Source organism: Anser cygnoides, chromosome 13 (genome assembly GCF_040182565.1).
Source record: "Anser cygnoides isolate HZ-2024a breed goose chromosome 13, Taihu_goose_T2T_genome, whole genome shotgun sequence".
Taxonomy (NCBI): domain Eukaryota; kingdom Metazoa; phylum Chordata; class Aves; order Anseriformes; family Anatidae; genus Anser; species Anser cygnoides.
Window position 1 is genome coordinate 5,155,732 of NC_089885.1, and position 27,979 is coordinate 5,183,710.

Here is a 27,979-nt window from a genome sequence, read left to right on the forward strand (position 1 = left end):
ACACAAACCTCAACACGCAAGACCAGAAGAGCTAACGCTGGCTGGGGGGGCCAAACCCTACACTTACCTTAGCATCGAATTCTATTGACAAGCATTTTCCCCTGATTCAAGACAGGCAAAAGAACAGCTCGGACTGGTCAGGGGGTCACTGCCTGGCACTTCCTTTGGTGCTAGCTGCCCTAGCGATCTCAGAGATCGTGTTCCGGAAAAAAAAAATCAAATGTCATAATTACAGAATACATGGAGGCAAGGGAAGGATTCCTGGCCCCTCTCCCTCCTGACAGGCCCCAGCAGTGCAAAAGGGTGGGGGCACGCTTGGCAGCACAGTGTTGGGGTGTCAGCAGCAAGGCTGGCTCGTGCTCCCTGTCACTTATTCCCATCACTCCTCTGCACTGGGCCAGCACAAGTGTTCATGCAGCTGCAAATCGAACCAAGGAAAGGACCCTGCTGAACCACAGCCTTGTGTTCCCGGCGCGATTATTCTTTCAGCCAAATCCTGCTTCTGTATCACCACATTGTGCTGGCACGGAATGGGGGGCGAGGCAGAAACTGCCTCAACCAGCCCAAAACACAAGTGGAACTGTGGCCTGAGCCAGTGCTGATACACAAGTGATGCGAGACACCAGTGTGTTTCCAGACTGCAAGCACCAAGCATTCTGAATCCTTCTCACCACTTTTGTTTTGATTTCTCCTCCGCACACCCCATGCCAAGTCATCCCGAGCTCCTGAGATCTATGGGATGGCCATAACATAGCCCCCGTCCCTGGCCAGAGGAGGGGCACGACAGGATGTGTCCCCTCACGCCGCCTGCTCGAGGCCACGAGCTGGGGGTTCCTGCAGCTCACCCACCTCTCAGCAAACCTCCTGCAGTGCCGACGGGAGACACTGCATTCCTAACTCACAGTGCTCTACCAGAATGCTGACCTGGCTGCGGAGGGCTGAATGCTTTGAAGCCTGTTTGCGGGCCCTGCCCTTTAATTCTGGTTCACTGCACACACCTCCCCACTGCACGTGCATTTCCCAGGACCTCAAAGCATGTTAAAAAAACAAAACTACATTAAAAACAAACCAAAAAAAAAAAAACCCACACTTTATTCTTCTCCCCATAGGTTTTGCAGTTAATGACTCACCAAATGCACCGTCATAGCATATAAACTGTTATCATAGTGCTGTACCAGCTCAAGTCTCTACAATTTTAAGCTTCATGTGATACTTAGACTTGCAAGATTACAATACAAAAAAATATGTAAAGTTTCAGAACCACGTTATTTTAGGGCAAGGATTTAAGACAGTTTGAAATATCAAGTCAAAATAGTGGAAGATACTTAAAATGGGACACTTGTGGACTCACAAAAGCAGTATTCTGTAGTCTGCAGCATTCTGTGTAAGTACTAGACATACCAAAACCCCTCAAAATTATTTTGTTCTTCCCACCCAGAAATACCTGTTTCCACCCTGCTCAACCAATACTAAGTCCAAGCAAACTCTGGAATTTGACTGAATTTATTTTGAGATCTATGGGGGAAGGAATGCATTGCACAGGAGTGTTGGTGACATCCAAATAGAAATAAGCCAACCCCATCAGGGCAAAATGCTAGATGGAACTTCACGTTCTCTAGTGTGCTAGATTATTCAGCTCAACCCTTAGTCGGGAAAAAACAAACAAACAAAAAAGTTAGTCAAAACTAATTAAAGAGAAACTCGTGCTCTTACTATGGGTCCTCCATTGATTTTCCACTTATGGGTGTAACACATGGTAGAACTACATTTGTAACGGATTAAAACAAAAACAAAAAAAACCCCTAGGTTCAAAGTCTTTACATAGCCGGTGTAAACACACCTAACAGCTTCTCAAAGCTATCAGACCAAAGCAAGATCTCGTGACCCACCAGTAAAAGCAGTTTTCTCACATGCTGCCCATCTGGCCATGGAGAAATGAGAAGATATTTTTGTAACTCTAAAGAAATGTATTTGGGGATGAGACTTTTCACTACTAGGAACCAGACTCTAAGCTGGCTCTCAGGATCTAACTCACACTTTTCTTTGGACAATAAATTTCAAGTTGCAGTTACTGTCCTATTTTTAAAGGAAAAAGGAATGATGGTCACAAAAGAAACAAAAACAAAACAAAACAAAAAAACCAACAACAACCTATTACCTAAATGCGTTAGTTTCAGCTGAAGCCATCTTTCATCAGAAACCATAGGATCTGATACAACAAAGTTCTCCCTAAGGATGTTTATGAGTAGAGTAGCTCAGTGCTTTATATACTAGTACTGCTGTATTTTGTCTTGTATCAAAAAAACACAAAAAAAAATTAAAAAAACAATGTAAGTTTAAGTTTAACTGCACATGCAGCTTCAACTCTCAAACCACTGTGACATGCTTCACTGCTCACCCAGAGTCAGTTTCCCTTCCCTTGGGAAATAAAGAAAGGAACCAAAAAAAAAACAGAACAAAAAATCACCAATGCCACGCTGGTTCAAAAGGAGCAAATCCCTCCTGAGGGCTGTTACTCCTTGGCATCCTGCTCCTCTCCCTCCTGGGCACCGTCTTCGCTGGCCTCCTTCTCCTCCTTGCTACGCTTGTTCTTTTTGTGCTTGTGACGCCGGTGACTCTCCCCCTCCTCGCTCTCATGTTGCTTGCTGTGGTGGGGAGGAAAGGGGAGAGGAAAGAGCCATCAGAGTCTGCCTCAGCACTGCTCCGCCACAGAACAGGCCCAAGCACACCGACTCCACAGCACGGGCAGGGACAGAGGGCTTTGATCTAGAATAAACATCAGCATCAGAAATGCTGAGGGCACCATGGTGCCAGGGAAAGGCTTTCTGGTTTCTTTGGGTCGATCTGATACTGCGTGCAGCTGAACCGAGGGCAGGTAATGCAAACTGCTTGAGGTGGCTGCTTTACACCACATGCTGCATCAGCACATGATGCAGGCAGGCAGCACACTGGACAGACTGCTGTCAGTATCATTTCTGGGTAGTGTTTTATTTATTTATTTAACATAAACATCTCTGTGCCCTTCCCAATCCCAAGGGAGCTCTAATAACCTGGCCACATCACAGGCTTCACTATAAAGCACTGACGCTGCTCCGAGAAGGAAGAGTCCTAGACCTGAGAGGTGTTTGGAAGCTTTCACTCTTCTGAGCGTCCGGGGGAAATCCCTGGACCAGAAGCAAGAAGTGGATCAGTGCGGCTGGAAAAATGTGGATATCCTAATGGGAGGGCAGATCCTGCTTCCACTTCTGCTTCCTCATAAATGACCTTGCACTTCACTACCGTGACACTTTAAAACTCCTCAACCAGCACAGTTTGCTGGATAACTGCGGACGTTTATACAGGATTTCTGGGAGAAATCCCAGCCAGAAGTTACTCTGACTCGGCCGTACGTGCCTGTGAGCCTTCTCCCAGTGACCACGGCCAGGTGCACCGTAGGCACAGCACACCCGACACAACCCACACGTGCACAGACCAGTGTCTGCCTCCCACCCCTGGAACTGGACAGGTGGGAGCTCCGGCTTTGCCCGCTCTGGTTCTTGGTCCCTCAAGGGAGGAGATTGCTGCTGTTTTGCAAGCATGCAACTATTTCTGCTCACAGGTTTAAAACCAAGTGAGCTCTCTAGAGTTGGTGTGAAGGTTGCAGAATTAAAACAGAGAACAGAGTACAAGAAAAAGCAGATTAAATTTGTCCCAAGAAGACATACTGTCATACAGTATGGACATAGCTCCATGTGGGGACAGTCTCAAGTGCAGAGACACATCCTTCCTGCAGCTGGGATACCAGGTTAGTAGCAGACACCTAACTGGCTGAACCACTGAAGCTCTGGCTGAAAAGCTTCTGGCTGCAAGTAATTTTCTGACTTGTTCAATAAGTGGTTTCACAGTCATTAAAAAAACAAGAGGCTGTTGCCTCTTCTCCAACTCATCTTCAGCCACCTCGTGGAGAGCAATGTGGCAGTGGTTTATGCTTGAACAATGTGACTGTCCTTTAATATTTAAACAAGCATCAGTGGTTTCCTTCAGACTCTTCAATCTGCAGTAAGCTGGGAACTACACTGAAACCCTTCCATCCACCTGCAAAGGTCTTAAACAGGCTCAAATCACCTTGAAGTGTCTCAAACAGGGACTCTGACATGCACTGGGAGTGGGCTTAAGCAAAAAGTATTCCTCCATTTGCTTTGGCAAACACTTCTCATCCTACCACTTTGAACAAGACAGAAAGCGTCTGCATGTGGTTTAAGACGCAAAGGAAAAGTTACCTCATTTCCAATTTAGTGCAGCAGCCCAGTTCTGCAAATCAAACTCTCAGATTCTGACACCACTTTGGTGAATTCCATTCTGCTTATGCAGTCAGGTAACACTAGATTTTAATTCTGAGTACAGGAAGCTGAGAAACAACCCTTAAAGCTATTGCCCTGTTTGGCTGGTATCAGCTCAGCTTCCATTTGTTTTCTCTTTAATTTTAATTATACTCCTGGCCTTTCTTTCCATCACCATTTCCAACTTTTTAGCAATCTGTCTCTTCTTGAAAACCTATGCATCTCCTTAAGGATGAGAACAGCCTTTTGCCTCCAGTCACTGTGTAGGAGTTTTTCTGATACTAATTTCAAAAAAAGGTAATTACTTACAGAGCTGACATAAATTTCTTCTAGAAGAAGAAAGTTGAAGCACCAAAAAAATTGAGCAAGTCTGCTCAAGTCACTACCAGGACATAAACTGACATAGCAACTGAGCATCACCTCAGACTGGAGCCCAGACCTCTTCTCTTCAGCAAAAGAACACATAATACCAAAAACTGATGCTTCCGCTGGGGTTTTGCACTTCACTTTGTATACACGTTCTTAACACCAGGAAGAACGAAGCAGTTGTGATGTGATGTCTAGCACAGACTAACTTCTCCTTTGTGACACACTGCTGCATTTTTGTTGGCAGTGATTTGACATCCTGCCAGCTGCCTTACTGAAAACACCAAGAAATCCTCTCCCTACGATGGGCAGCTCTGCTTTCTGCTCAGGTACACGCCCGAGAGCAGTTCCTCTGCCTGGGCACTACGTCTCGGGGCTTTAGCAGGTCACAGGAAGCCAGGATGACCCAGGGCCCCAGTTCACTCCAAGAACATCAAGCTTCTTGTCTGCTGCTAATGTGTGCTCCCATTAACAGGCCGGTTCTCCCTTGGTGGCTCTTACCGCCTTGAAGACTTATGCTTGCTGCTTTCCTCTTTGTCCCTGTGCCTGCGCTCCCGGTGCCGATCCTCCCGCTCCCGGCTGCGATCTCGACTCCGGCGGTAGTCGCGCTCGAAGTCATAGCTGCGCTCTCGGCTGTAGTAGCGGTATCGTTCGTCATCACTTAAGGAGAAAAAGGAGAAGTGAGGCAGGGGCACGAGCAGAACCCCACCCTCACCAACAATATCTGTCACTTCTTACTCTGTCAAGAGGCAGAGGTATTTGTGATGCTCCCGAAAAAACCTGCAGTGATAACCCTCTGCTGCTTATTGATCCCAAGCTAAATCCGGCCCCGATTTCCAGCCCCAGTAAAGTAACGTTCTCTGATTGCCTGTTACACAGCCCACACACCCAAACACCCACACGTCGTGGATTTCTTCTAGCCTTCGAAGGCTGACAGTTTACAAAGTGTGCTCTCTGGATTTGCCAAGGGAGTACCTCAACAGCAGGCATGCAGCCAACATCTCGGGGATTTTGCCCTAGCAATCCTGCTGGAGTATGTCCAAGGCAGCCAGCTACCTTGTTCAAAACCAACAGAAACACGTTCCTCTTACCATTCTGCCTCCCCTGGTGCTGGATTTTACCTCACAACACTATTGTTCCAGATAGTCTAACTCACACAAAGGAATTACATGTTAGGAGACTTTTTTTTTCCCCCCATGAGTTTAAAAGCTCAAATCGCACATACTGCAATTGTGAATGTCACCAACACGGTCCTTCTGCCTACACCATTCTGCTCAAGGCACCTCATTCAATCACTGGTGGGCATGATGCACCCCAAATTCAGATAGATCCCACGCTCCCTCTCCCCCTACATTCACTGTCCCTTTTCCCTATTCAAATTTTGAAAGCTGAAATTTGAAGGGTTAACAGGTCCCACTATGGGAAATAATATTCAGACTCCGAGGGAAAGGAAGTCTGAAGCATCATTCTAAGACTCGTGGAAACAAGCCAGACAAATAAATGTCCATTATAATCATCTGAGAATCCAAATGACTCTACTGAGCACAGCTACTTGCCCTGCTTGGCAAGCGTGATCTCGGAGGCCAGCATGCTCGAAAGCACCCAGAAATGCTAACAATGTGCTCAGGAGTGCTGATCGCAGGGCTTGGCTGCAGCATGAACCCACTCAGGAAGTGTAGGAGTCTGAGCTCCTCAAACTGCAGTAAGTTTGTCTTCAGCTCTGTTCCTCCCCGCTCCCTCCCACAGTGCCCATGAGCTTAAAAGAAAGGAAAAAGTTAGGAAAACGTTGCCCTGTTTGCTCACCCCAGAGGCCTGGGAGTTCCCTGAGCAGGCAGCGCCCTTTTGCCGGGAATGCGCATTCTGATCGTGTTTTGAATGACTATTGGCATTTCTGAGCCCGAAGCCTGCAAAACACTGACGCTGCTTGTGACAGAACTACCATGAGCAGCCTGGGGCAGAGCACACAAAGTGATGGGTTTAGGAAGTGTCGTCGCAGTCCAGCCTTCACATTAGCTCTCTAGATCAACACTGGGAGGCTAAAAGCCTCCCCTCCTAAGTGCTCGCAGCGCTGCTGTCGCCTGGGATCCCGTCAGCTCCCAGCAAGGCGGCGGTCTCCTGCACTCTGCTCAGAAGCGCCTGGTCTCCTGAAGGATTTACATTTCGTGGCTGACTCCTGGTGAATGGCACTCCTTGCCCTGAAAGCCTCCACAGGAGAGCTGAGCAAAGCATGGCTGCTTTTCCCTTTGATCTGACAGTTATATTTAGGAGACAAGAAGCAGCAGCGTCTATGGCCAATGTTTCACACCGAGCTGAGAAATACCGAGTAAACAGAGAGGGGCTATTTCATTCACTGGACTCACATTACAGGTGGGAGAGCAAGCATAACTGGTTCTGCTGGGTTAAACAACACCAAAAAAAGACACAAGAGATCAGACAGTGACACTGGCTCCTAGTTCTGGCCTCGAGTTATTGATCCGAAGCATCTCTTTGCCAGACAACTCAGAAAATTGAACATATAATCCCATTCCTTGACCAAACACCACCTTGTGCTGCAGTGCAAGGCCAGAGCTCCCCACGGGGTCGCTGTGAGCAGGGGGCTGCTGAAACCCAGCACTCACTTGTTGTATTCACTAGTGGTCGGCGTGCGGTCTCTGTCTCTCTCCCGTTCCCTCTCCCGCTCGCGTTCCCTCTCTCTCTCGCGCCTCGAGCCTGAGTACTCCCAGTGGCTGCTGCTGGAGCTGCTTGTGCCTTTGTCCACCGTCGTCACCCAGGGCGTGTGGGACGTGGAGATGGGCGGGTAGCTGATGAAACCTGAATCTGCAGCAGGAGAGCAGAACCCTTGTTTGCCTGAAGCATTAACAGCGTCCTCCCCATGCCTCCCTCTCGGCAGAGGCCCCCTGGATGTACAGCTGAATCCAAGCGATGCCCCATTCTGGGAGACAGCCACGGCCCAGCTCCCTCCAGCACACATCTCCTTTTTTACCTTCACCAGTTTGCTAAGAACATGCGAAAGCCTGAGGAAGCAAGACCAGGTATTTCGAGATGTTGCTGCAAAATCTCCCGTCCCTTTCACAGCACATTAACTCAGCGCCTATGCGTCCCCATCTCTTGCTCTCTGGAGGCCCTGCTGTATAGGGCATGCTATGGGGTCTCCACCAAGAAAAACTCCAGGCCGCCCCTCCCAGACATCCTGGCTTGGAGGACAAAGGTGCCTGCAGCGCTGGGCATCCCTCTCCTGCAGGCAAGCAGCTGAGGTCAGTTGGCCCGAGGCTCCTGGCCACCCTTCCAAGGTCCTGCTTCTCAGCAGCTATCTAGGGCCAAGGCTGGGGACAGCAGCTGTGGATGAAGGATGCCACCTGACGAGCCCAGAGCCACCAGCATGTCCCCATCCACACGCTGGCCTGCTCAGCTGGACCAGGGAGGTCACAGCCCAAAGCAGCACTGGCTGACAAAAAGCTGAGCCCGTGACAGCACCTGAGGCTGCTGTTTCTGAGGAAGCCCTCGCACTGCCCACTCTTCAAACCTCCCACGGAGGAGACAGGGCGGTGAAAACGGGAGAGGACACGGGCATTGCTGGCAGGGCTGGGCACTGCTGGCAGGGCTGCGACAGGGAAGGAAATGTGCTCAAAGCCTGGCACTGCCTCTGCCATTACAAAACAAAAGGAGACAGATGCTTGCGAGTGTGTGTAGGCAGGGTGCCTGCGTGTGCCTGTAGGCAAGGAAGGAGATAAAGTGGAGGAGGAGGGCATTCAACAGCTCAGGGAGGAGATGTAAAGCTGATGGCTCTGCTTGTCCCTGAGGGCTGGGGGAAAAGGTAGAGAACATGAGTAAGCGTGAGCAAGTATGTGTGCAAACAAGTACAAGAAAACGGTGCTGGGGCACATGGGGAAGCTGCTCTGTTGCTGGGTACCTGCACTGAAAGCAGTGAGCTTACGCTTCGCATTGAACTAAAAAATTGCATTCATCTTTGCTGCAATAAGGCTAACACTCAGCTTTCTAAACACTTCATGGTATAGTCAGGCTCTCTGTGACTTTCTAGGGACTGGGATAGTTTGGGGCACAAGCAGTTCTCAAATCAACAAAAGCATGATGTCCACGAGGCTAAGTAAAGCCTGAACAAAGAGAGAAGCAGTGTGACTCTTCGTTGTCTTGGGTGCTCACCTGCAGAGTTGTAGCCAAATGGAGGAGGCTGCCTGTTATTGTAGCTGGCTGGCTGGCTTTGGAGAGAGAGAAAGCGATGCAAGTTACTCACATCAGCAACCCCTTGGCTGAACTGCCCACAGGTATGCCTGTGCTGCAAGTTCACCCCATTTTTTGTGAAGTCCTGTGGAACATCCTCATGGGAAACCCATGGTTCAGTGAAACTGTTTCACTTTGCACTGTAAATTCTCAGCAACACATACAGGTACAGTGCTTTGTCACAGCTTCTGAAACTGTTTTAACTCAACTGCTTGCGCTGCTTCACCCCTCCCTTCTGTTAATCAGGCACAGAATGCTTCCTGGGAACAACCAGGGCCGACAAAGTACCTGGAGATTCTTTTACAGAAAACATCTGGGCAAACATAGCACGTTACCAACTACTCTGCGCTACCCTACATTTTACTGACTCCTTCCCGTGTCATTAACATGACAAATCAGGGCAAGCTAGCATAATCCATCAGCACCTTGCACGGAGGTTCCCCATGGACTCATCTCCTACCCCAGCCCAAGACTAGGCTAAGAATTACCAACACGGAGTTTACATCTATCTCTCATCGCTCCTCACTACGGAGATGCTGTACCAACGGCTCACCCCAGGTGTGGTCTTACCCATCCAGCGTCGGAATGAGGAGAGCTGGTGGTGGCGCCAGAGGAGGCGGGAACAGCCCTAGACACAGCACAGAAACGTAAGTCATCACAACCTTACTTCAGGGAACAAAACTACATTGCTGTTTACAGTTAAATGCAGTTAAAGCACTTTTTATTTTTTATTTTTATTTTTTTTTTTACTTCAAACAAAGCCCTGTTTGAAATGTAGTATTTTTCCTTCAGGGTCATATCTCCTACCAAAATTAAAGCTCTGCAGCTGTGCTAGTTCTGTAGGGCTACAAAAAGAAAAACAGACAAAAACCTACCTTCTATTTTGGCTTATTCATCATAAACATAAGATTAATTAAAGCATAAAATTAACCCCTACAGCCCTGTTGAAAACAGAAAAATGTGTTTTTGGGGGATGCAGACATGTTGCAACGACAGCAAAATTTTATTGCTCAACTGATTAAAATGAATGAAATGTTGTGAAAGTGACACAGAAATCACCCATTTTTGTTTTTTAAAGAAAGCCAAATTCCTAAGAACATACATACTTAAAAATCATAAGAAGACAGCACCAACAAGGCAGAGATTGTTGGCTAAAAGGTCTGACACTTAAAAATGGGCCCAATTTCAAACACATGAGGATTTTAAATCCAGACTCACTAGACAGTTTCTTCAGAAAGGAGAGTTAAGCGCAAGTCCACAGAGGTCACTTGTAGGAGTGACATAAGCCTCGGAAGCCAGACTCCTATCCTTCAGACTGATTTGAAAGTGAGAAGGACATGCTGAGTGCTCCTAAGGGAACTTCTTAAACTTCTGTCCATAACTGTAAGCAAGCATGATTTTTATGGGCCTTTACCAATGCCAACAGAAGTAGGCTAACCCACCCATAGGCCTGATTTTGCATAAAAATTTCTCTGTTTACCATTAAACAACAACAACAAAAGAGCACACTGTACTGATGTAAAAGATAGGAGTCATCTGACTAACTGCAGTCCTTTAGTTAAAGCTGGCAGCTCCAGGCTCGTTTTCAAGTCAACAGAGCCAGCACACCTGATGAAACTTTGGGACAATTCGTCACCTCTTTCTGTAACCCTCTAAAATGGGTGAGGAGAACCCCTCCCTAGAAGAGGGTCTCACTGCCAGCAGAAGTAGCCTGAAGCCTCGAATTCATCTAGTGGGTATCTATGCTGCAAACACACCGAAGGACTCATCTTGCCCTTAGATGCTTGTTTTTTTCTTTTTTAAGAAAGATCTTCCAATAAAATACAATGCCTAGAGCATTTCAATCACACTTGCTCACCAAGCACAAGTACTTCAAAGTGCTACTGTTATAATAGCTAGCTCTAATGGTGGTGGATCACCATCATTATAATAATTAGCAGGTACTCCCTCTCTTCTCCCTTTCCAACCCAGTTACCTGAACTGTCAGTTCTTTGCAGCAGCCTAGTCATTTCTTCTGCCTTTCTCCTCCCAAACAACTTCAATCTAAATGCACTTGACTAGCAACTGGACGCTGCAGTGTCTAGAATTAAGACCAGGATTTGCATCCAGTTTCACTGCAATAAAGCTTTCTAAATCCAAATTAACCATAAGCAGGTTCCTTTAAGTACTACGAGGAGAACCAGCTCAGAAATACTATTGTACATTGAGAGGAGCATGAAGAGTGACATTTTTAACAGAAATTTCCTCAGCCTGAGGAACTGCCCAGCTGCTACAGGTTTTCCAGATCTCTACTTGGGAAGCCCTGGGCAGAGCACGGACACAAAAACACGAACACAAAAGCTGTGCAACGAGTCCAATATGTCTGACACACAGTGAGGACAAGTATATTACGTCCAAAAATGCTTTGGGTGCAGACCTTTTGCAGGTAAATGAATCAAGCGTACAGTATAACACAGAAGCAGTGGCCTGTGGTGGCCACCAGCCTGGGACTTCCAGCTGTCCGGCACCTGGTCAGAACTACTGGTACAAATAGTTTGCTACGCAAGCTGCTAAATTTCTTTTCCCTGTACTAGGCAAAACTTCTAGTAGAAAAACAACAGTTACAATCAGACGAATCTCAGTTTTGTGGTAGCCTTGAATTAGCAGGGTTCCCAATTTATGTACGAGACCGGCTGTTACATCTCTCTATTAGCATTCATCAGCTCTACTGCACACCAGGGAGCAAAGGCTTCTGACAGAAATGGCAATTCTTCCATTCAGCTCAGCCTCACACTCCAAATTCCTATACAAAGCATCAATTTATCAAAGACTTTTGCTGTGCAAGACGTCATAACAAGACCTGAACTATTTCAAATCTAATTAGTTGGTCTTTGCCACCCAAAGTTCTCCATTTCAATTTCTGGATTGGTCTTTAGTTTAAAAAAAAAAACAAAAAAGAAAAGATAGGATTAAGAAACCCTACAGATTATTATTTAGGTGCAGAACACAAGATAAGCAGCTGGAGTTCAGTACTGCATTGGAATTTATTGGCCTTAGATTAATTGTGCTCTAAAACAGGTCTTGGTGTCATCCTATTTCATGTTACTTAATCCAACTGCTCAGCTAGGGCCATCTGTGCATGCAGAATCACGGCTGTTATTAGAGCAAGTTAACACCTACCTGGAATAGGACCGGGTGGTGGCAGACCTGTGGAAATAAACAAGCAAGCAAAAACAGTGAGTACAACAGGAAAAGCATGTCATCTGTGTACCTCACGCTAAAGCTGAAAGCACACTTTTGAACAAGTTTCACACATTTGACCAAATAGACTGGCCAAAAAATTGGTGCAATTAAGCAGTAACTGGATTACAAACTGTCATTTTCCCAAACGACAATCTGTTTACCTTCATGTTATAGTTTTAAATGCTGCTGCCTTCATACACTGGAGAATTCCTTTTTCTAAATGTCAGCACACAAACAATTGATTTGACCTTCGGAACAAATGCAGGAGCAGGGAAGAGAACACTCTGCAGGTCTTTTTTTGCTTGTCTTTTTGCCATGTTTTAAAAAATAAAACCCATTTCTTATATGTCAATCATCACTACGTAGTGAAATCAGACACACCAGTGAACAACCAAAAGAACAAGCGAGCAATTTATCCACCTCCTGATTTCAACAATCATTCTAATGAAAGGCAGTAGGAGAAGCCACTGAGGTCCACGAGCACCTACTGCACTACCAAGCCTCAGATTAAAAGCTTTAACTGTTACTTCTTATTCCGTATCTTCTGCATGCAGAGGCAGTGCAGAATGTAGAAGTTGCTGTGTGATGTGCTCCTGGTGACTTCTCAATAGACTGGCTGCTGCCTACAGGACCAGAGAAAGCCCAGAATGTGGTCTCTGCTTCACCCCTGATGCACCATTTAACCCAGAAGCAAACCTGAGTTATTAACGTGCACAGAAGAGGCAGTGAAACTGTTCTATAACATGGTGCTCAAGACAAGAAAATAGGAAAAAAAAAGCACAGAAATATTACCTCAGCTATCTCTACAGGTTTTAGCACTCAGACTGTAACTGCAGGGGCACAGGACTTACCTTCAGTGTCTCCTCAAGCTCTTAGCTTAACACAAACCCATCCCGTTATTGGTAAGGCCACGCAAACGTGCCAGTGCTGGGGACTGACCACACACAATGGGCCAGAACCCATGCTAAAGACCTCATTTACATTGTTAATATTTTGCTGTTTAATGAAGCACCACCATAAAGTCCGCTTATAAGACACTTCTAGGAGCATCATCATGCAGCGGCAGTAGGTACAATAAAATGCACAGAAACAAAAACATACTTTTTTTTTTTTGTTATTTCAAGGCATAAACCAACCAAGAATTGACCTGGATTAGGAGGAAAATTCTTTGTTAGAGATGCTGTCGCAGAATTGTCAGTTCCAGCATCTTCCTTGAAGCATTTGGAATCAGTCAGAGCCAGACAGGATCCTGTACTAAACAGCCTGCTGGTCTGGCACAGGGCAGCAATTCTTGCTTTCTTAGCCTCCTCCACAGATAAACAAGAACCCATTTCTTTATCAATAAAACTAAAGGATCCATAGCACCCAAAGGCTCCTCACAGAAACAAAGCCTGGAGTTTTTTTCAAGGAACAGCTGTCATTTTTTTTTTTTTTTTAAATATTCAAGGGTTGAAAAATATTAAATATTTAAATGTTCAGTTGAAAAGGCAGATGGAGATGCTGAACAATGGCCAAGTCTAAGGACCTGTTACCTGACTGCCTCAGTGTTTACTGATTAAACCCTTATTTGCTCCACGCCTGGGATGTCCTAACTTGCGGTCTCAGACTGCCACAAACTGCTGTGTGAACACGTACCTGGAGGATGCAGTGGAGGTGGAACAGAAGTAACCGGTGGAGGAGGGTGGAGGAAGTGTGGTGGAGGTGGCCCAGCGAGTGGGGGCGGCGGTGGGCCTGCTGGTGGTGCAAATGGCTGTTGCTGAGGGGGCTGCTGGGGCTGCGATGGTTGCTGGGGCTGCTGTGGGGGCTGTGGCTTACTTCCGTGGTCTCCTAGAACCTTGGAAGGCAGAGGAAAGAGAAGACAGCATTTCAACCTCTTTGCTCCCGCAGCTAGGACCTCACTGTGCTGGCATAATGGGAGCATTTCACCAAAACAGGCATCGTGATACCTAACAAGATCAGGCTATGCTAGACCCAGGGGTAACATCCTTTGGGGAGGAAGGAAGGTTGATCAGAGCAAGAAATATGCTTCGAAAAGTATCTTAAGCAGAACAGCAACAAGACTAGATTCAAGCTGTATGCATAGCATAACTGCAAGACGGTTGAACATTTCAGTGTTACAAACACCTTTTGTTCCACTGCTGAGTGACTGAATTAATCCTCAAATGGACTTCACTCCTGCACAGGCTTCAACTTCAGAGCAGCCAGCTTTCACGGTGACATTGTAGTGCTCCCTATTGGTCATCTTTTTGTTCTGTTTTAAATCCAGTTTGTCTTTCACAAGGGCAACAAGAGGCCACATTCTGCTCAAGACTGTGCCCATGTAGGTTGGAGGAAACATGGATTCACATCTCTGACAAAAGTAGGTCACACGTGAGCTACGGTTGAAGGAATGATCAATATGCAGAGATACCAGAATGACTTGGACATGCAGGTATCAATACTTGTAGGTGAGAGCAACAACAACCATTTCCCAGCAAACTTTCTCTTAACAAACTCTTTATTGGGCCACTGTTGGTAAAAGTTGGAGAACTGACCACTAAAATTAATCAGACCACAAAAACACATGTAAAAATAGGAACAGGAATTGTGTCTAGACAAGGGAAAGGTTCTGAGAGAGAGAGAGAGAGAGAGAGAGAGAGAGAGAGAGAGAGAGAGAGACAGAGAGAATTAGGGATGGTTAGTAGGAGAAAGGTGGTTAAGAGATAAGTTCTTGCTAAAGAAGCCTACCAGAACATGATGGACACACACTGGACATACAAGATCAGAACCAGATCCAGTCTGAAGCCCCAGGCTTTTATTTCTTTTAAGACCCAGTAACACTGGCCCACCCTAAATCTGAAGTGTGGGCTGTGTCTCATGATGCTTACTCTGAATGTTACTTCAAAGTAAAAAGAAATGTAAGCCCCATGTAGTTCCCCACTGCAGAACTAGAAATTCCAAACCAACAGTGGTGGGGTAGCAGAGTGGAAGGGGATAATCCACAGAAGAACCTTCCAGCTATGTACCCTGAGGATGAGAAAGGGAACTCGGCCCTTACCGAGGGGGAAGGCCAGTGCTTGAAAGGACAAACCCTAGCCCCTAGCAAGGTAAAGCTTTTAACAAAGAAGTTAAATCAACCCGAGGAAAGCAATACACACATACATCTCAACAGGGGTATACTACAGGTAACAGGGATGTACTACCTACTGCCTTCTAGATGGAAACAGTGACAGGGGAGGTCAGGAATACATAGACGTTTGCTCAGGGTTCACCAAAAGTGCAGTAAAAATCAGAAATTTGTCAAGACAGCTCAAAACATTTACCTGAATTGGGTTTTCCTCAGAGGCATGCTTATCACGACGTCTTCCTTCTACTCTCCTAATTGTGCCTGCCTGGCCACCGATCACATCAATTGTCCCACCCAGCTTCCTGGTACAAAGCAGATGCATCTTTTTAGGCTCAAAGACATTACAAGACCAAAGGCTCTACTAACCTTGTGTCAGTACTTTCTGCTAGTTGAAATGGACAAAAATGCTGTATAGTTCAAATACCATCAGCTTCTTTACAGTGGTGTGGATTTTTGAAAGTCTAGGAGAGATGCATAACAACTGGAAAAAAACCTGGCCAATTTGATGACACTATGAACAGCAACAGAAATGCTAGCTAAGCGCTTATATGCAAACAAAATATGAAAAGCTTTAAAGCTTATACTCAAAGAATATAGTTGATTGTCTCTCAGGCAAAGCTTTATTTGGAAAAAGGAAAGTTGGGATGCAAGAATGATTTCTGCAAGATAGGTTTGCAAAAGACATAACGTGAATAAAACAACAGAAACAGAGACCTCAAAGCCATTGCCTTCCTGGTTTCACATAGCATTTTTCTGAAGCTTTTGATTAAAAACAAAAAAAAAACAAAGAACAAAAAAACACCACCTCACAAGGTCAAAGTGATTTTCCCTGCAGAGGCTGCCAATCAAAATGACTCAATCATTTTGCTTTGTCCAGCCTTGTGGATCTTCTCATTATAGGAAGAGACAAACTAGCACACATCTAGCAGTGTAGTGCACAGGTTCAGAAACCAATAGCGCCTCTCATCAGCTGCCAAACATGTAATTCACTTCCACTTAAAGATTAACATCGTGGGAGTAAGAATAAGCCAACTAAGCACAAGCAGCTAGCAAGGAATGCCCTCAAAGCTGACAGATTTGCCTTTTTTTTCCTATCCCAGAGATGTGCCCCTTCAGCTGGAATACAGGTGTCCCTCCCAATATAACACCAAACTGGGGATAACCCAGGGATCTATACTTGTAGGTGGGAGGAGCAACTTCGTGAAGAACACAGTGCACCCAGGCTTTATGTCTGCGTCATCTCTTACCTATTAGGAGGAGGCCCAGCTTTCATGCGTCCTCCCACGAGAGCCAGGAAGTCTGTTTTGAATTCTGTTTTGATGATATTGTTTTCCACTTCTTTTTCAGCATTTCCTGTTCTTCCTTGCTGGACCTAAGGAAGGAAAGAAAGAACACACAGGTCAATACTTTACTTTCAACCCAACAGAGTATCAGAGATGAAATCTCACTGAAGATCTCCACCGAGAAACAATCACAGGGCTCTTGCAAATAAGAAACCTATTCTACAGTCAGAGAGGCAGACGTTTCTGTAAACTAGTTGGCTGCGACAACCTGTTGTCCGCTTTTTCCCATTAGAAGTCCAGAAGTTTAACAATCTCACGTTCTGCTTCACGTAGTCCTCAAGTCAAAACTGAAAATAGTAATACTTGCTCAGCTCATTGGTTCAAGTTCAGATTAACAACTGCTGGCCAGCTGGTGGACTTCTGCAAAGGCTGGTGTCCCAGGCAGCCACCAAACATGAAACGCAGAACTGCAACAATCTGCACAACTGCAACAGTCAATAGCAAAACAGCCATGGATACCCAGTTTCGCTCAGACCAACCTTGAAATCATAGTTCCATCAATTCTACTCTCCTATCCACAGCATCTCCCAGCCAGACACCCCTATGGCTGGGTAGCTTCAAAGTCACGTAGGAATTCACTCCAGTCCTGCTGCTCTGGTGGTTCAAACCTGCCGGGCTGCTGAAGCTGTTTGTTCCACAGAGGAAAGATTTTTAGCACAGAAATCTAATCTTTAAAGATATATTTTTGTATTTCTCATCGCTGAAACGAACAGTGAACAGTTCAGTGTTAAGCTGTCTTGTGTTGTTATACTCTCACCTCTGTGATTACAAAAACCCAGGCCCAGTTTTATTGTAGCCATGCGCAGGAATAACACATCAATCACCTACCGTGATCTTATTTTCAGTGCTGATGGGAGGAGCAGGATCCAGCCCAAGCTGAAGCCGTCGCTGCTTCTCACAATAAGCTTTCCATGTTTCTTCATTGAATCCGTAATTAAAGTAATCAGAGAGATCAGCACCTGACAAGGCAGCAGAGGTTAATATTGGGATTCTGGCAGGTCACATTCCCAAATTGTCCTTTAACATCTCAAACGAAGTTAAGAAAACAAGTCTTTATTTACAGACTACAGCTTACTCTTCACTCCATTCTGTCAGAAAGCTGCTGTGTGCCACAGCTGAGACTGCTGCATCTTGGGGTGCGAGGGGGACTACAGCCAAAACAGCAGTGGGACTACGTGGGACACAGAATACAGCATGTATGCAGGCTATTAAAAGAGATGCTTATGACCAATTATTCATCAACTGGATTTTTTCAGACTGGTTTCCTGCAATTTCTAAATGAGCTGAGTCTTAGGAGAGCACATGAACAACAATTCCAGCTACCACCATGAACATGGGATGGTGCCGCATAACCTTTTTCTTGGTGAAGCTCACCCAGCACTTTTTGCTCCTGACCAGCACTGCCCTTGGTGATCTGAGCAGAGACTGTGGGGCTCAGCCATTTGATGAAATGGGACTAAAGATTATTATTATTATTATCATCATCCATAGAGCTCATACTACACATGTAATTACAGTTCAGTCACAATCCTATGTCCTTCCAAGATTGTTATCTTACTTTGATATTCAGTCTCCTGTAAAACGTACCATTTCAGCATGAACACTTCTGAGCAAGAGAGGTGGCCACAAACTGGGTGCCAGGAAAAGGTAGATGTAGAGGAACAAACACAGCTGCGACTGTAAGGCAGCCCTCACAGCAGGAAGCATTATGCAGCACCTCCTAGCCCTGTTGAAGTGTCCCTCATACATCCCCCTTGCAAAGGTATTCCTAGCCAGACTGATTCTAAAAGAAACAGCCGATCCAGGAGGGCTAAGCAAAACACTTCGGGCAAGCAAAGGTTGGATCTATCCAGCGACGTTTATCTTCTCAGTAAGCCACTCTTCCTGTTGTGCCGCCCAAACATGCAAATTTCACCAACACAGACTCAGCAGCATGACATTTACATATCTATTTTATCAGCCTTTATTTCAGCCCTCTATCAGTTTTTCCACACCGTATTTCTTCCTCTCCCTCACGTACAGATACCAACCTGCTGAACAATTAACTGTAAAGGATATAAACCTGAAAGGCTGTTGAGTAACAAGCTACTTACTTGCCATCTAAAATAAACTTACGGGCCACACCTCTGCAGACATCGTCCCTCTATTCACACTTCAATACTGTTTTAAGGCTAGCTGGCTCCGTTTTGGTCCAGGGATGTCAGCATGACCACAATCATTTCCATGCTTTATCTCTGAACTTCACTTCCTTGTTTTCCTTCTAACTTCTTTTCTTCCTAGCCCCCTCTTTCTCACATCACAATCAATGGGAAATCCCCTGCAGAAGAAAGGCTACGTTTTCTATTATGTCTGTACTAGCTACTATTAATCACAGAGCGCTTACTGCTGCTTTGATACCGTGGCACATCAACGTAGTTATTTGCGCTGCTATGCGCTGATGCCCTTCATTTCAGGTCGGCAAGAAATATCAAAAACATGCCCCAGACAACCTTATAAAAGTACTACTTATTAAACATAGTTATATTTCTGAAAGACAAATAGTGTACAGGGGCTGGTGGGGAAAAGGATTATTTCTGAGAAGAGGCGAGTGGATTTTATGCTTTGGCTAACATTTTGTTAAACATTTTATTAGATTAGCATAGCAAAAATTCGGATCTCTAGCTTCTTCATTTTTTTTTTCTTCTGAATTTGATACAAGAGATTATTTGTAGTATCTTACAGCTGTCATACAAGAGTTGCTTCCAAGGAGAAATCTCCCTAACACAAATAAGGAAGACAAAAGAGACTGTGTATGTAAGAGACCGGACTCTATGCTGCCTAGATAATATTGTATAGACGTGAGAAGGGGTGACTGCTTACTAACAGTCATACACCGAGGGGCAGAATCTCGTAAAGAATTAGGCACTGCTGCTTTTCTGAAAGAAAAATCCTAGCCTTGTCAGAGTAGAAAATGTTTTCTTCTCCTTCAGTCAATGGTCTGGAGCAGAAAAATTCAACAGCAAAAGCCTGCTTCCCATTATCTGTGGCTACGTGGCGATTCCCACCTCTGCCCTCTTCTTGGGGTACCTTATCCAGGGCCCAAGTGAGAAGGTTGCACAGGGGTGGCTGTGAGCTTGGCCCTGGTATGACAGAATAAGCAAGCTGCTGCATGTGAAGAGGTGACCACATGTCACCAACAGCCAAATCTTTACCCCGATTGACTTTAAGGCCAACAAACTCTATTGCATTGGTATCAGCACAATATTTTCTGGAACTAGTGAATTAATAAAATTGAGCAATAAAAAAAAATAATTGTTCCCTTTAGGAACAGAAGTTAATAGAGTAAATGTAACCCAATTGTAGGTAAAAGCATGGCCTGATCTACCAGCAGACGTCACCAGTTGTCTAGACAGGCATCGGAGGCTGAGCAAAATAAGTTCTTCAGGCTTCCCCCTTCCTTGGCAGCAATAAATGAACAGGAATTACACGTACAATTACAAAGACAACTAAAACTGCGGAAAATATTTACCACAAGAACTGTGAGGCCCCACCTGGTTTCCTCCATGGTTTGTCTTCAAATGAATCTAAATCCACTTCTATAACAGGCAATCCATTTATATTCCCTGCGGCATCTAAATCAATACCTTTGGGCTGCAACTTGGCTTTGGAGAGAGAGAAACTGTTACTACCTTTAATGCAATGCCTTTAATCCACTAATTTGCTGAACAAATTACTCCAGTTAAAAAAAAGCACTACTCTGAATTCAGTGCTGGCTTTACAACACGTAGGTAACCACAATCAGGTTTTTAATAAAAAATATTTTAGTCACTCTAAAAATAAATAGGGTATACTGACTGCACTTGCAGTTGCACAGCAGAGAGGCAAATTCAACACAGACTGGTACAACAGACAAACGGAATAAATTATTACAGCATGCATCCTATTTACTCTGAATGAATGAAAAAACTTAATTCTTCTCCCCAGGCAAAATATTTATTTTTCCCTTCCAAGACATGCACATTTTCTTAAAACAAAAGACTTTTTCAGGATCAGTCTTAAGAAGACAATGTATTCACTGGAGTCAGCAATAACCCATTGGGTTCAGAATCTCCAAAGGGAATTTGTGCTTGTCTCCTCAGTCAGAAGATGTGTCATTTGCATAAAGACATTACTGGAAGGAAGTTTATGAAGCCCACAGAAGGACAGTCTCACATACGAGGAAGGACAGAATCCAGGTCCCAATATACTGTACAAATTAAACTGAATGGAGAGGAAATTTCCATCTGCAGGCGTAGGCACAGGTAACACTCAAGGCCAGTCTGTTTCTTTATTTTAGTATCTTACGCTGCGAGCAGCACAGTATGTTGACCGTAAAGTTAAAAGTTCTTCAGGCAACATAGAATGTTTGGCCCCAGTGCAACAACATAGCTTAGAAATATTCTGGTTTTTGACAACAGAAGTAGTAATCAATGTAGATTATTCCAGTTTAAACAGAATTATAGTCAGCTGGTTCAGTGATCGCTAATCAAATCAATCCACTGCACCATGGACACCCAGGCTGCCCCAGGAATCCTTAGCTTTAGGGAAAGCTATTTATTATTCCTACTTTACATCAGATTCACTAATTTCATATCCTTCTCAACAGAGAACAAGATTTGCAGCTGTTCCAGCTGTCATTGCCAGAGAAGTGAAATACTGAAAAAATGTGTAGGATAAAAATGAGAGCAATACCTGAAGCTGATGCTCCATAGCCTCTACCCGTTTTTAAGTTTAGATTCATAGGAGTTCCCCTATATGGAAAAGAATCACTAGATTGGTATTCAAACAAATTATTTAGAGGTTTTCACAGAAAATACATTCAAGTCCTGACATCCTTCAGAAGACACTTTGTTCACTTGGGTTTATTGATGCCTCTCTGCGATTTTTAATACTAAGTTGGAACACCTTAGGAAATGGCCTCAAGTTGCACCAGGGGAGGTTTAGGTTGGATATTAGGAAAAATTTCTTCACTGAAAGGGTTGTGAGGCATTGGAACAGGCTGCCCAGGGAAATGGTTGAGTCACAACCCCTGGAGGTGTTCAAAAGACTGTGTAGACATAGTGCTTAGGGACGTGGTCTAGTGGTTGACTTGGCAGTGCTAGGTTAATAGTTGCACTTGATGATCTTAGAGGTCTTTTCCAACCTAAATGATTCCATGATTTACCATGATTCTCCCTAACGCTAACGCTTGAAACCCAGGAAACATGCCTATAGACTAACATCATAATACACGAGGGTTATCAAGAATGAAAAGGTATTTCACAGAATGGTTGTTAACCTTCTGCTCAGGAACTTGCCCAGAATTACTCAAATGGAACAGAACAACACGGAAATTGAAGCTGCACCTTTATCACAGAATGAGGAAAGAAAGGTAGACGAATCAGATTTCAGAAAGGTTGTCTGCAAAAACCTAGTGAATTGCTGAGAGAACGGATAGAGCATTACTATTCAGGGTAATCCACCAGGCTCATACCACCCCTACCACAAGAGAAGGAAATTATCCACAAAATAAAAAAAATAGAATGTGCTGCAAAGCATGTGCAAGTCATTTCTTTAAGAACAAGGCTGCTAACAGCAAGCAAAAATGCTGTATTATTATTTTTACTGAGTGCAAATTAGGTATAATTTTAAGTCAGTGACAGCATTTCCTGGTTTGCAAATTCAGCCTCACCATTTCTGAATCATGAAAAATCAGAGAGCTGAAATCAGTCAGTTCACAGCTTTTGCGAATTCTTAACAACACAGACTTTGCTTCTTGAAGTTTTCACAGATGATAAGTTATATATAACTTTCCAACTTTGACTTTGCTTGATCAAGCAATAATAATTACTTAGCTCGTTTTCGAACAACAGCTCTGTGAATTATCATTCCGATTTTATGGGCCGATTTTCCAACAAGCAATTCCAGGACAGAACCGTCCATCAGCTTCTAACCCCAGTCCTGCGTTCTGGCCATTATTCTCATGTCTCCCACAAGACAGATTAGTTCTCATCCCTACTTTCAATCCCAATCAATGCGCTAGACCTACTTTGGATCAAAAATTGTCACAATAATCGCAATACATACATGTACGATGGTGCTCCCGTTTTAATATTGCCAATAGTAACTTTCACGTCATCATCATCGCTGTCGCTATCACTGTCTTCTTCATCATCTTCACCACTTGGAAGGGCCTTGCAATAATAAAAACACACAGGAACTTATTAATAAATACATGAAACTGAGAAGTTTCCCTGGACAGTAATTCAAATCTTACAATGCTCATATGATGATGTTATAAAGAATGATTCTGATATAAAGACATTGTTTTCTATTGCACTCCAAGGCTTTCTAAAGTTGCCGATGGACACAAAAAACATGGAAGTAACCAACCTTCAATATAAATAGACAGGTGGCCATGAAAAAACTGCTGTCCTTTGAAGAAGCAACCCTCGATGAGAACCAAGTTAAGATTTCTCAAGGTGGGACCAGTTTAATCTCAGTTCAAAGAACTGCAACACATCCCACAGCTCCCTTCCCCTACTTTCTTCAGAACAGCTAGCAGTGTCCTGACACACCTCCTTCACTGGTCCATGGTCAAAGCATAAAATTGCAAACAAAGTCATCAAAATATATTCACCAGCCTTCTCCTAAGGACCTTGGACCAAATATTCTCTCACTAAAACCTCTGCAGTAGGAAGCCGCTGACGAGCTCTGCTTGGCTTATTCAGCACACTGAGTTCCTTAACTTTACACAAGATCTATGCAGTTGCTGGTTTGACTCCAGTGCAGCTCCCACTGCAATCAAGAAAATACCCTTACTGCTGGCGCACAAGAGCAACAGAAGTCTTCCAGATACTCAGCAGTGCAGTTTTGTAAGATTCATGAGCTGAATTAACACTTTATCACTACAAAATGGTTATGGGCAAGGTGTTCTCAACACTCTCTCCTTTTCCGTGGCACACAGGGTTGTCAGAACTCTCCACAAGCCCTCTCGACACACCGCAGTGGCAGAAAATGAACCCACCAAAAAGACTGAAGGGAGTGGAGGAACAAGCCTCCTCCTACACAATCAGCAATGAGCCGAGGTCTAAGGAAGAATCAAGTCTAGACCCCCAGCAATCCCAGGACTTTGGGCCTTCTATGCCTGTGTTTTCTCTATTTTACTGACCCCAAAGTCATATTAAATATTGAGCTGGAGGCAACATCATGCTCTGCTTTTCCTTTCAGACTGCAGCATCAGAAGCCTTCCTTTGCAGCTTCAGGGGGCATAAGCAATACTTAGCCCAAGTATTGCTGTGCAATATTGCTTCCTGTATGCAAGCCTGTTGCTGTGGTCACCTGTGAGAATCTACTATCAGAACACTGCAAAAGTACAAATGTCACATGTCAGGCAGCAGCACCAGCATCTTTACACACGTCTTTTTATCCATGAGTATTTACAAGCAGGATAAGTATGTCTACCGTTTGCAGTGGAACACATACATGTTGTGACATCTCTCGGTCTTCATTGCTGACAGGCCGGTTCTCCTGAGGAGCATCTTGCAAAGGATGAGAAGATTCTGCGTGTCTAGTAAATGCAACAGATAAAAAAAAGTAAGTGCACGAGCCTGATCTAGAGGTTTAACTACAAACACTTCTAATACATTTGTCCAAGTGACTTTCATACAATGGCTTTATTCATGTAGTGTGTTTATTCTGCTGGCAGTTAGCTCAAAAACATGACAAAAAATTAATCATCCTTGCTTGGCTTTGCTTTTGTTGGGAAGAGTAAGTTTAGTGCTTCCAAAGAATGCCAGACAGGCAGCAAGCCTGCCTAACCCAACACCACTCAACAGCTAATATACGTGGCAGCTGTAATACCTTTCAGGTTTGGTTCAGCACAATCACAACTGAGAGGAGTAAGACCATAACTAAGTGTCCACAGCATAAACAAAACCTCATCTTGTCCTAAGGCTGCTAATAATTATACGCGTCTAGTAAGGAACAAGGACATTTCCCCAGTAGATATTAGAGAGAAAATGATTTTAGTCTTCCTACAAATCGCTTACATTGCATTTTAACTGCTCATTATTGAAGAAACAATGGACAAGTTTGCACCCAACCTCCTCATTCCTTACAGGTTTGTCCTAATGCAACAACAGCCACTTTCAGATTTGCCCCCAATTAAAGAGTTGGTATCGACGTTAACATTGTTTACCACATTTGCCAAGCAAGAAAGTCAGACTGGCATACACATGCTAGAAAAGAGTACGCTGAATGCTACAAAACTAGAATACGAAGGGTCATTCTCTCATGTCATAAGTAAAACCCAGTAGAACTTCAAAATAATTCTGGCTTTTCAAGAGACTATTCCAATAGCCCAAGCCCAGGAAACTCAGTTCTGCCACCAGTACTTTGTGGGAAAAAAAAAAACACTTTGCTATTAATTTTAAAGCCCATGTTGGATAATAAAGATACACAAGGTTATCTTCAATAAGAAACATGTCACACCTAACAGAATCCAAACACTGGTCAGATTAAAGCCATTTCAGAGGCTGCAGGAAAGGAGACACCAAACAGGTAAGCCAAAGATCACACTAACACAGCTCAGACAGCAGTTATTGGACATAAAAAAGGACGACAACAACAACAAAAACAGACAAAAACAATGTGAGCAGTCACTGAAGCTCCCAAACTGCAAAAGCCCCATGCACAAAGAACTTCAACAATCAAGCCAAGATCAAAGAAGATGGATGAAGGTTCAGCAGCTGACCAAGGAAACACAGGTCCCATTTTTGCCATGTTCCTGAGGTGATAGTTGAAGACATGTTCAGTTATAAAAATTAGCAAAGATGTCTAAGAGAAAAATCAGCCTCTAGAAGTATTTCAAAGATACAGGCTATTGCACAAGGACCAGAAGATGTACCACTGCAGGAAATTTCACAGATGGCTCCAAAAACTTTCGCATTTTGTTTGCCACATCCAAGCAACTTGTAACATTGACCTCAACCCCAGAATTTTGTTAAGAATCCAAGATGACTGAATTAAGGAAGAGTGACAAGCATTACCTTCAGCTTCAAGTCACATGAAGTATCTGTGGGTGTGCATTAAAATTTATGAATCGGAGTTCAAATAAACATTTGCTAAGTAACAGTTGTTCCCTAACCTGCTTGCTTCCCAGGAATGAACAATCTGACAGGGCCACAGCCATCAGCTGCACACAAAGAAGTGCCATAGCTGTTTAATTTCCTTGGGATGCCAACACAAACCCCATGCATTGCTGACGTAACAGCATCCTGCACAGGCTGCTGGTATTCAGAGCATCTTTTAGGCTAAGGACTGTTAACGGGTACTGGGTCCTGTCCTACACTAATTTCTGCTTCATGGGTAGAGACGTGAATGATAGCTGCTAACAGCATAGCAGTTACTTTCTTAAAGCATCCCACATGTCTTAGTTTAGGACGATTTGCATTGTGCGACATAGGGTAGGGAGAGCGCGCTGGTGTGACCACTAATTCTTTGCTTCCACACGTTTTGCAGTGTTACTGTAGATGTAGTGCTTAGGGTTGCTGGAAACACAGATTGTAAACCCTGTTTTTAAGATAAAATTATATGCAGAAGGAAGGGACAAGGAACAATAGTTTCAAACAAGCTAGCAGCAAATTTCTAAACTAAGGGTTGTTCCTTCTCACAAAGCTCATTTTGATGTTTTTGGTAAACATTTACCACATCTGCCTAAAATTTATTTTTGGACAATCTGGCATATTCTGTAGGCACAGGATTCTTACTCCAGAAGTGGGATAGCATCTGTAACAATCTCAGAAATTCCAGATATGTGATTTACAATGACCTTCAAGGACAGTAAACATGACACTGAACTTGTGAAGGTATTGAGCACACAGAAGCTCAGTGAACATCTACTCTTCTGAAAACCACTTTGTATTTAAAAACAGCAAACAGAGCATCTCTGATGAGAGAAAACTCTGCTGGTGCAGAACACGCTGCCACAACTATAAGGGAGTTATGGTTGAGAAAAGCAGGCAATAAATAGTTCCATACACAGAAAGCAATACTGATTGTTCAGTTATCCCCAGAGCTTTCTTTTTTTTTTCATGGTCTGGTCTTACCCAAACCATGTACTTCATAGACCTCAAATCATTTATTGATTTGATCGTGTCAAGATTTTAACCTAAGGCTCCAGGCTTTTAGCTTTTCCAGGCTAAAGCACATGCCACAGTTTTAGCACCACCAGGCCAGCACAAAGTCCCACCTCCAAGCCACCCTCTTTTTCCTGGGAATTAAACTGGAAAACAGATCCGATTTAAACCTAATTTTGGGGAAAAAAGGGGGACAAAGAGTTAGTTTTAGCTTAAGTCAGTTGACTAACACAGTTTGTCTTCCAGACGTGTAAATGCTGTGCCAGGCCAAGGCTGGCAGCTGGGGATGACCCAGTGGGATGGGAAAGGGATGCTGCTTCTGGCAACAGCTCTGGTCTAAGGTGTTCATCATGCTACACTGCGCACAACACGATCTTCTATGTAACACGGAGTCTTACAATGAATAAACAGCCTCTGGACTTACCCAGAAATTGGTCCATCTTCTTGCTTGCCAGTGGTGTCGTCTGCAAAAACAACAATAATAATAAAAGGCAAAGTTAGTCAAGTGAAGGGAAGAAGGCTGAGCTTCAGTACAAAATGCGTCACGGCTAACGAAACGCCTAGGAGTGACAGGGTGGTGTAACCCCAAAGTTCTCCCTATGATAAATTTCATCGAGAAGGAAACAAAGCCTGTCTGCACAAGTCCCACAGCGCGGAGAGCTGAATTTGAACTACGCATCCGAAGCCAGGGCACGAGCAAAGGTAAGCATCACACAAGGAACTTCAGTCAGGTCTTTAGGGAGTTTCAAGGCGCCAGGGGAGAAGAAATAAAGGGATTTACGCGGGGAAGCCCGCGGGGAAGCCGCCCGCAGCCCTCGGACAGACGGCAGCCCGGGGGTCCCCCTGCTGACGGCCCGGGGGCCATGAGGGTGTCCCGGCGGTACCTACCCCCGTACAGCCAGTGCTCTTCGTCCTCCTCCGCCTCCAGCGGCGCCGCGCCCTGCACCGCGCCGGCCGCCGGCGGCTCCAGCTCGGTGGCCATGGCCGCCGGGGGGCTGAGGGGAGCGGGACGACGACGACAAGGAGGAGGAGGAGGAGGGCGAGCAGCGGCCTCCCCCGGGCCCCGCTACGCTCCCGCCGCGGCCTGAGGGGAGGCCGCGCATCCGCTGCGCCCGGCGCGGGGCGGGGAGGGCCGCGGGCGGCGGGCTATGGCGCCGCCATGGCTCCTGCTGCGGGAGGAGGCCGGCGGGCCCCGGCCCTGGCGCCGCCCGCCCGCCGCCACAAAAGCGGGGCCCGGCGCTGAGGGGA

The 27,979-nt window shown here is 44.9% G+C and overlaps 1 protein-coding gene across 1 annotated transcript; it reads right to left on the minus strand.

Annotated features, from left to right (window-relative positions):
• Positions 1–1,487: 1,487 nt before the first annotated feature.
• Positions 1,488–27,979, minus strand: LOC106038574 (pre-mRNA 3'-end-processing factor FIP1-like). Its single transcript, XM_048070550.2, has 16 exons — positions 27,620–27,979; positions 27,156–27,195; positions 24,078–24,162; positions 22,680–22,786; positions 21,306–21,364; positions 20,126–20,236; positions 17,424–17,554; positions 16,500–16,624; positions 15,449–15,554; positions 13,782–13,980; positions 12,084–12,110; positions 9,495–9,552; positions 8,847–8,902; positions 7,304–7,502; positions 5,187–5,345; positions 1,488–2,645 (listed from the first exon to the last, which is right to left on the minus strand). The coding sequence occupies exons 1-16, from the start codon at positions 27,711–27,713 to the stop codon at positions 2,513–2,515; spliced, it is 1,689 nt and encodes a 562-aa protein (XP_047926507.1). The 5' UTR covers positions 27,714–27,979; the 3' UTR covers positions 1,488–2,512.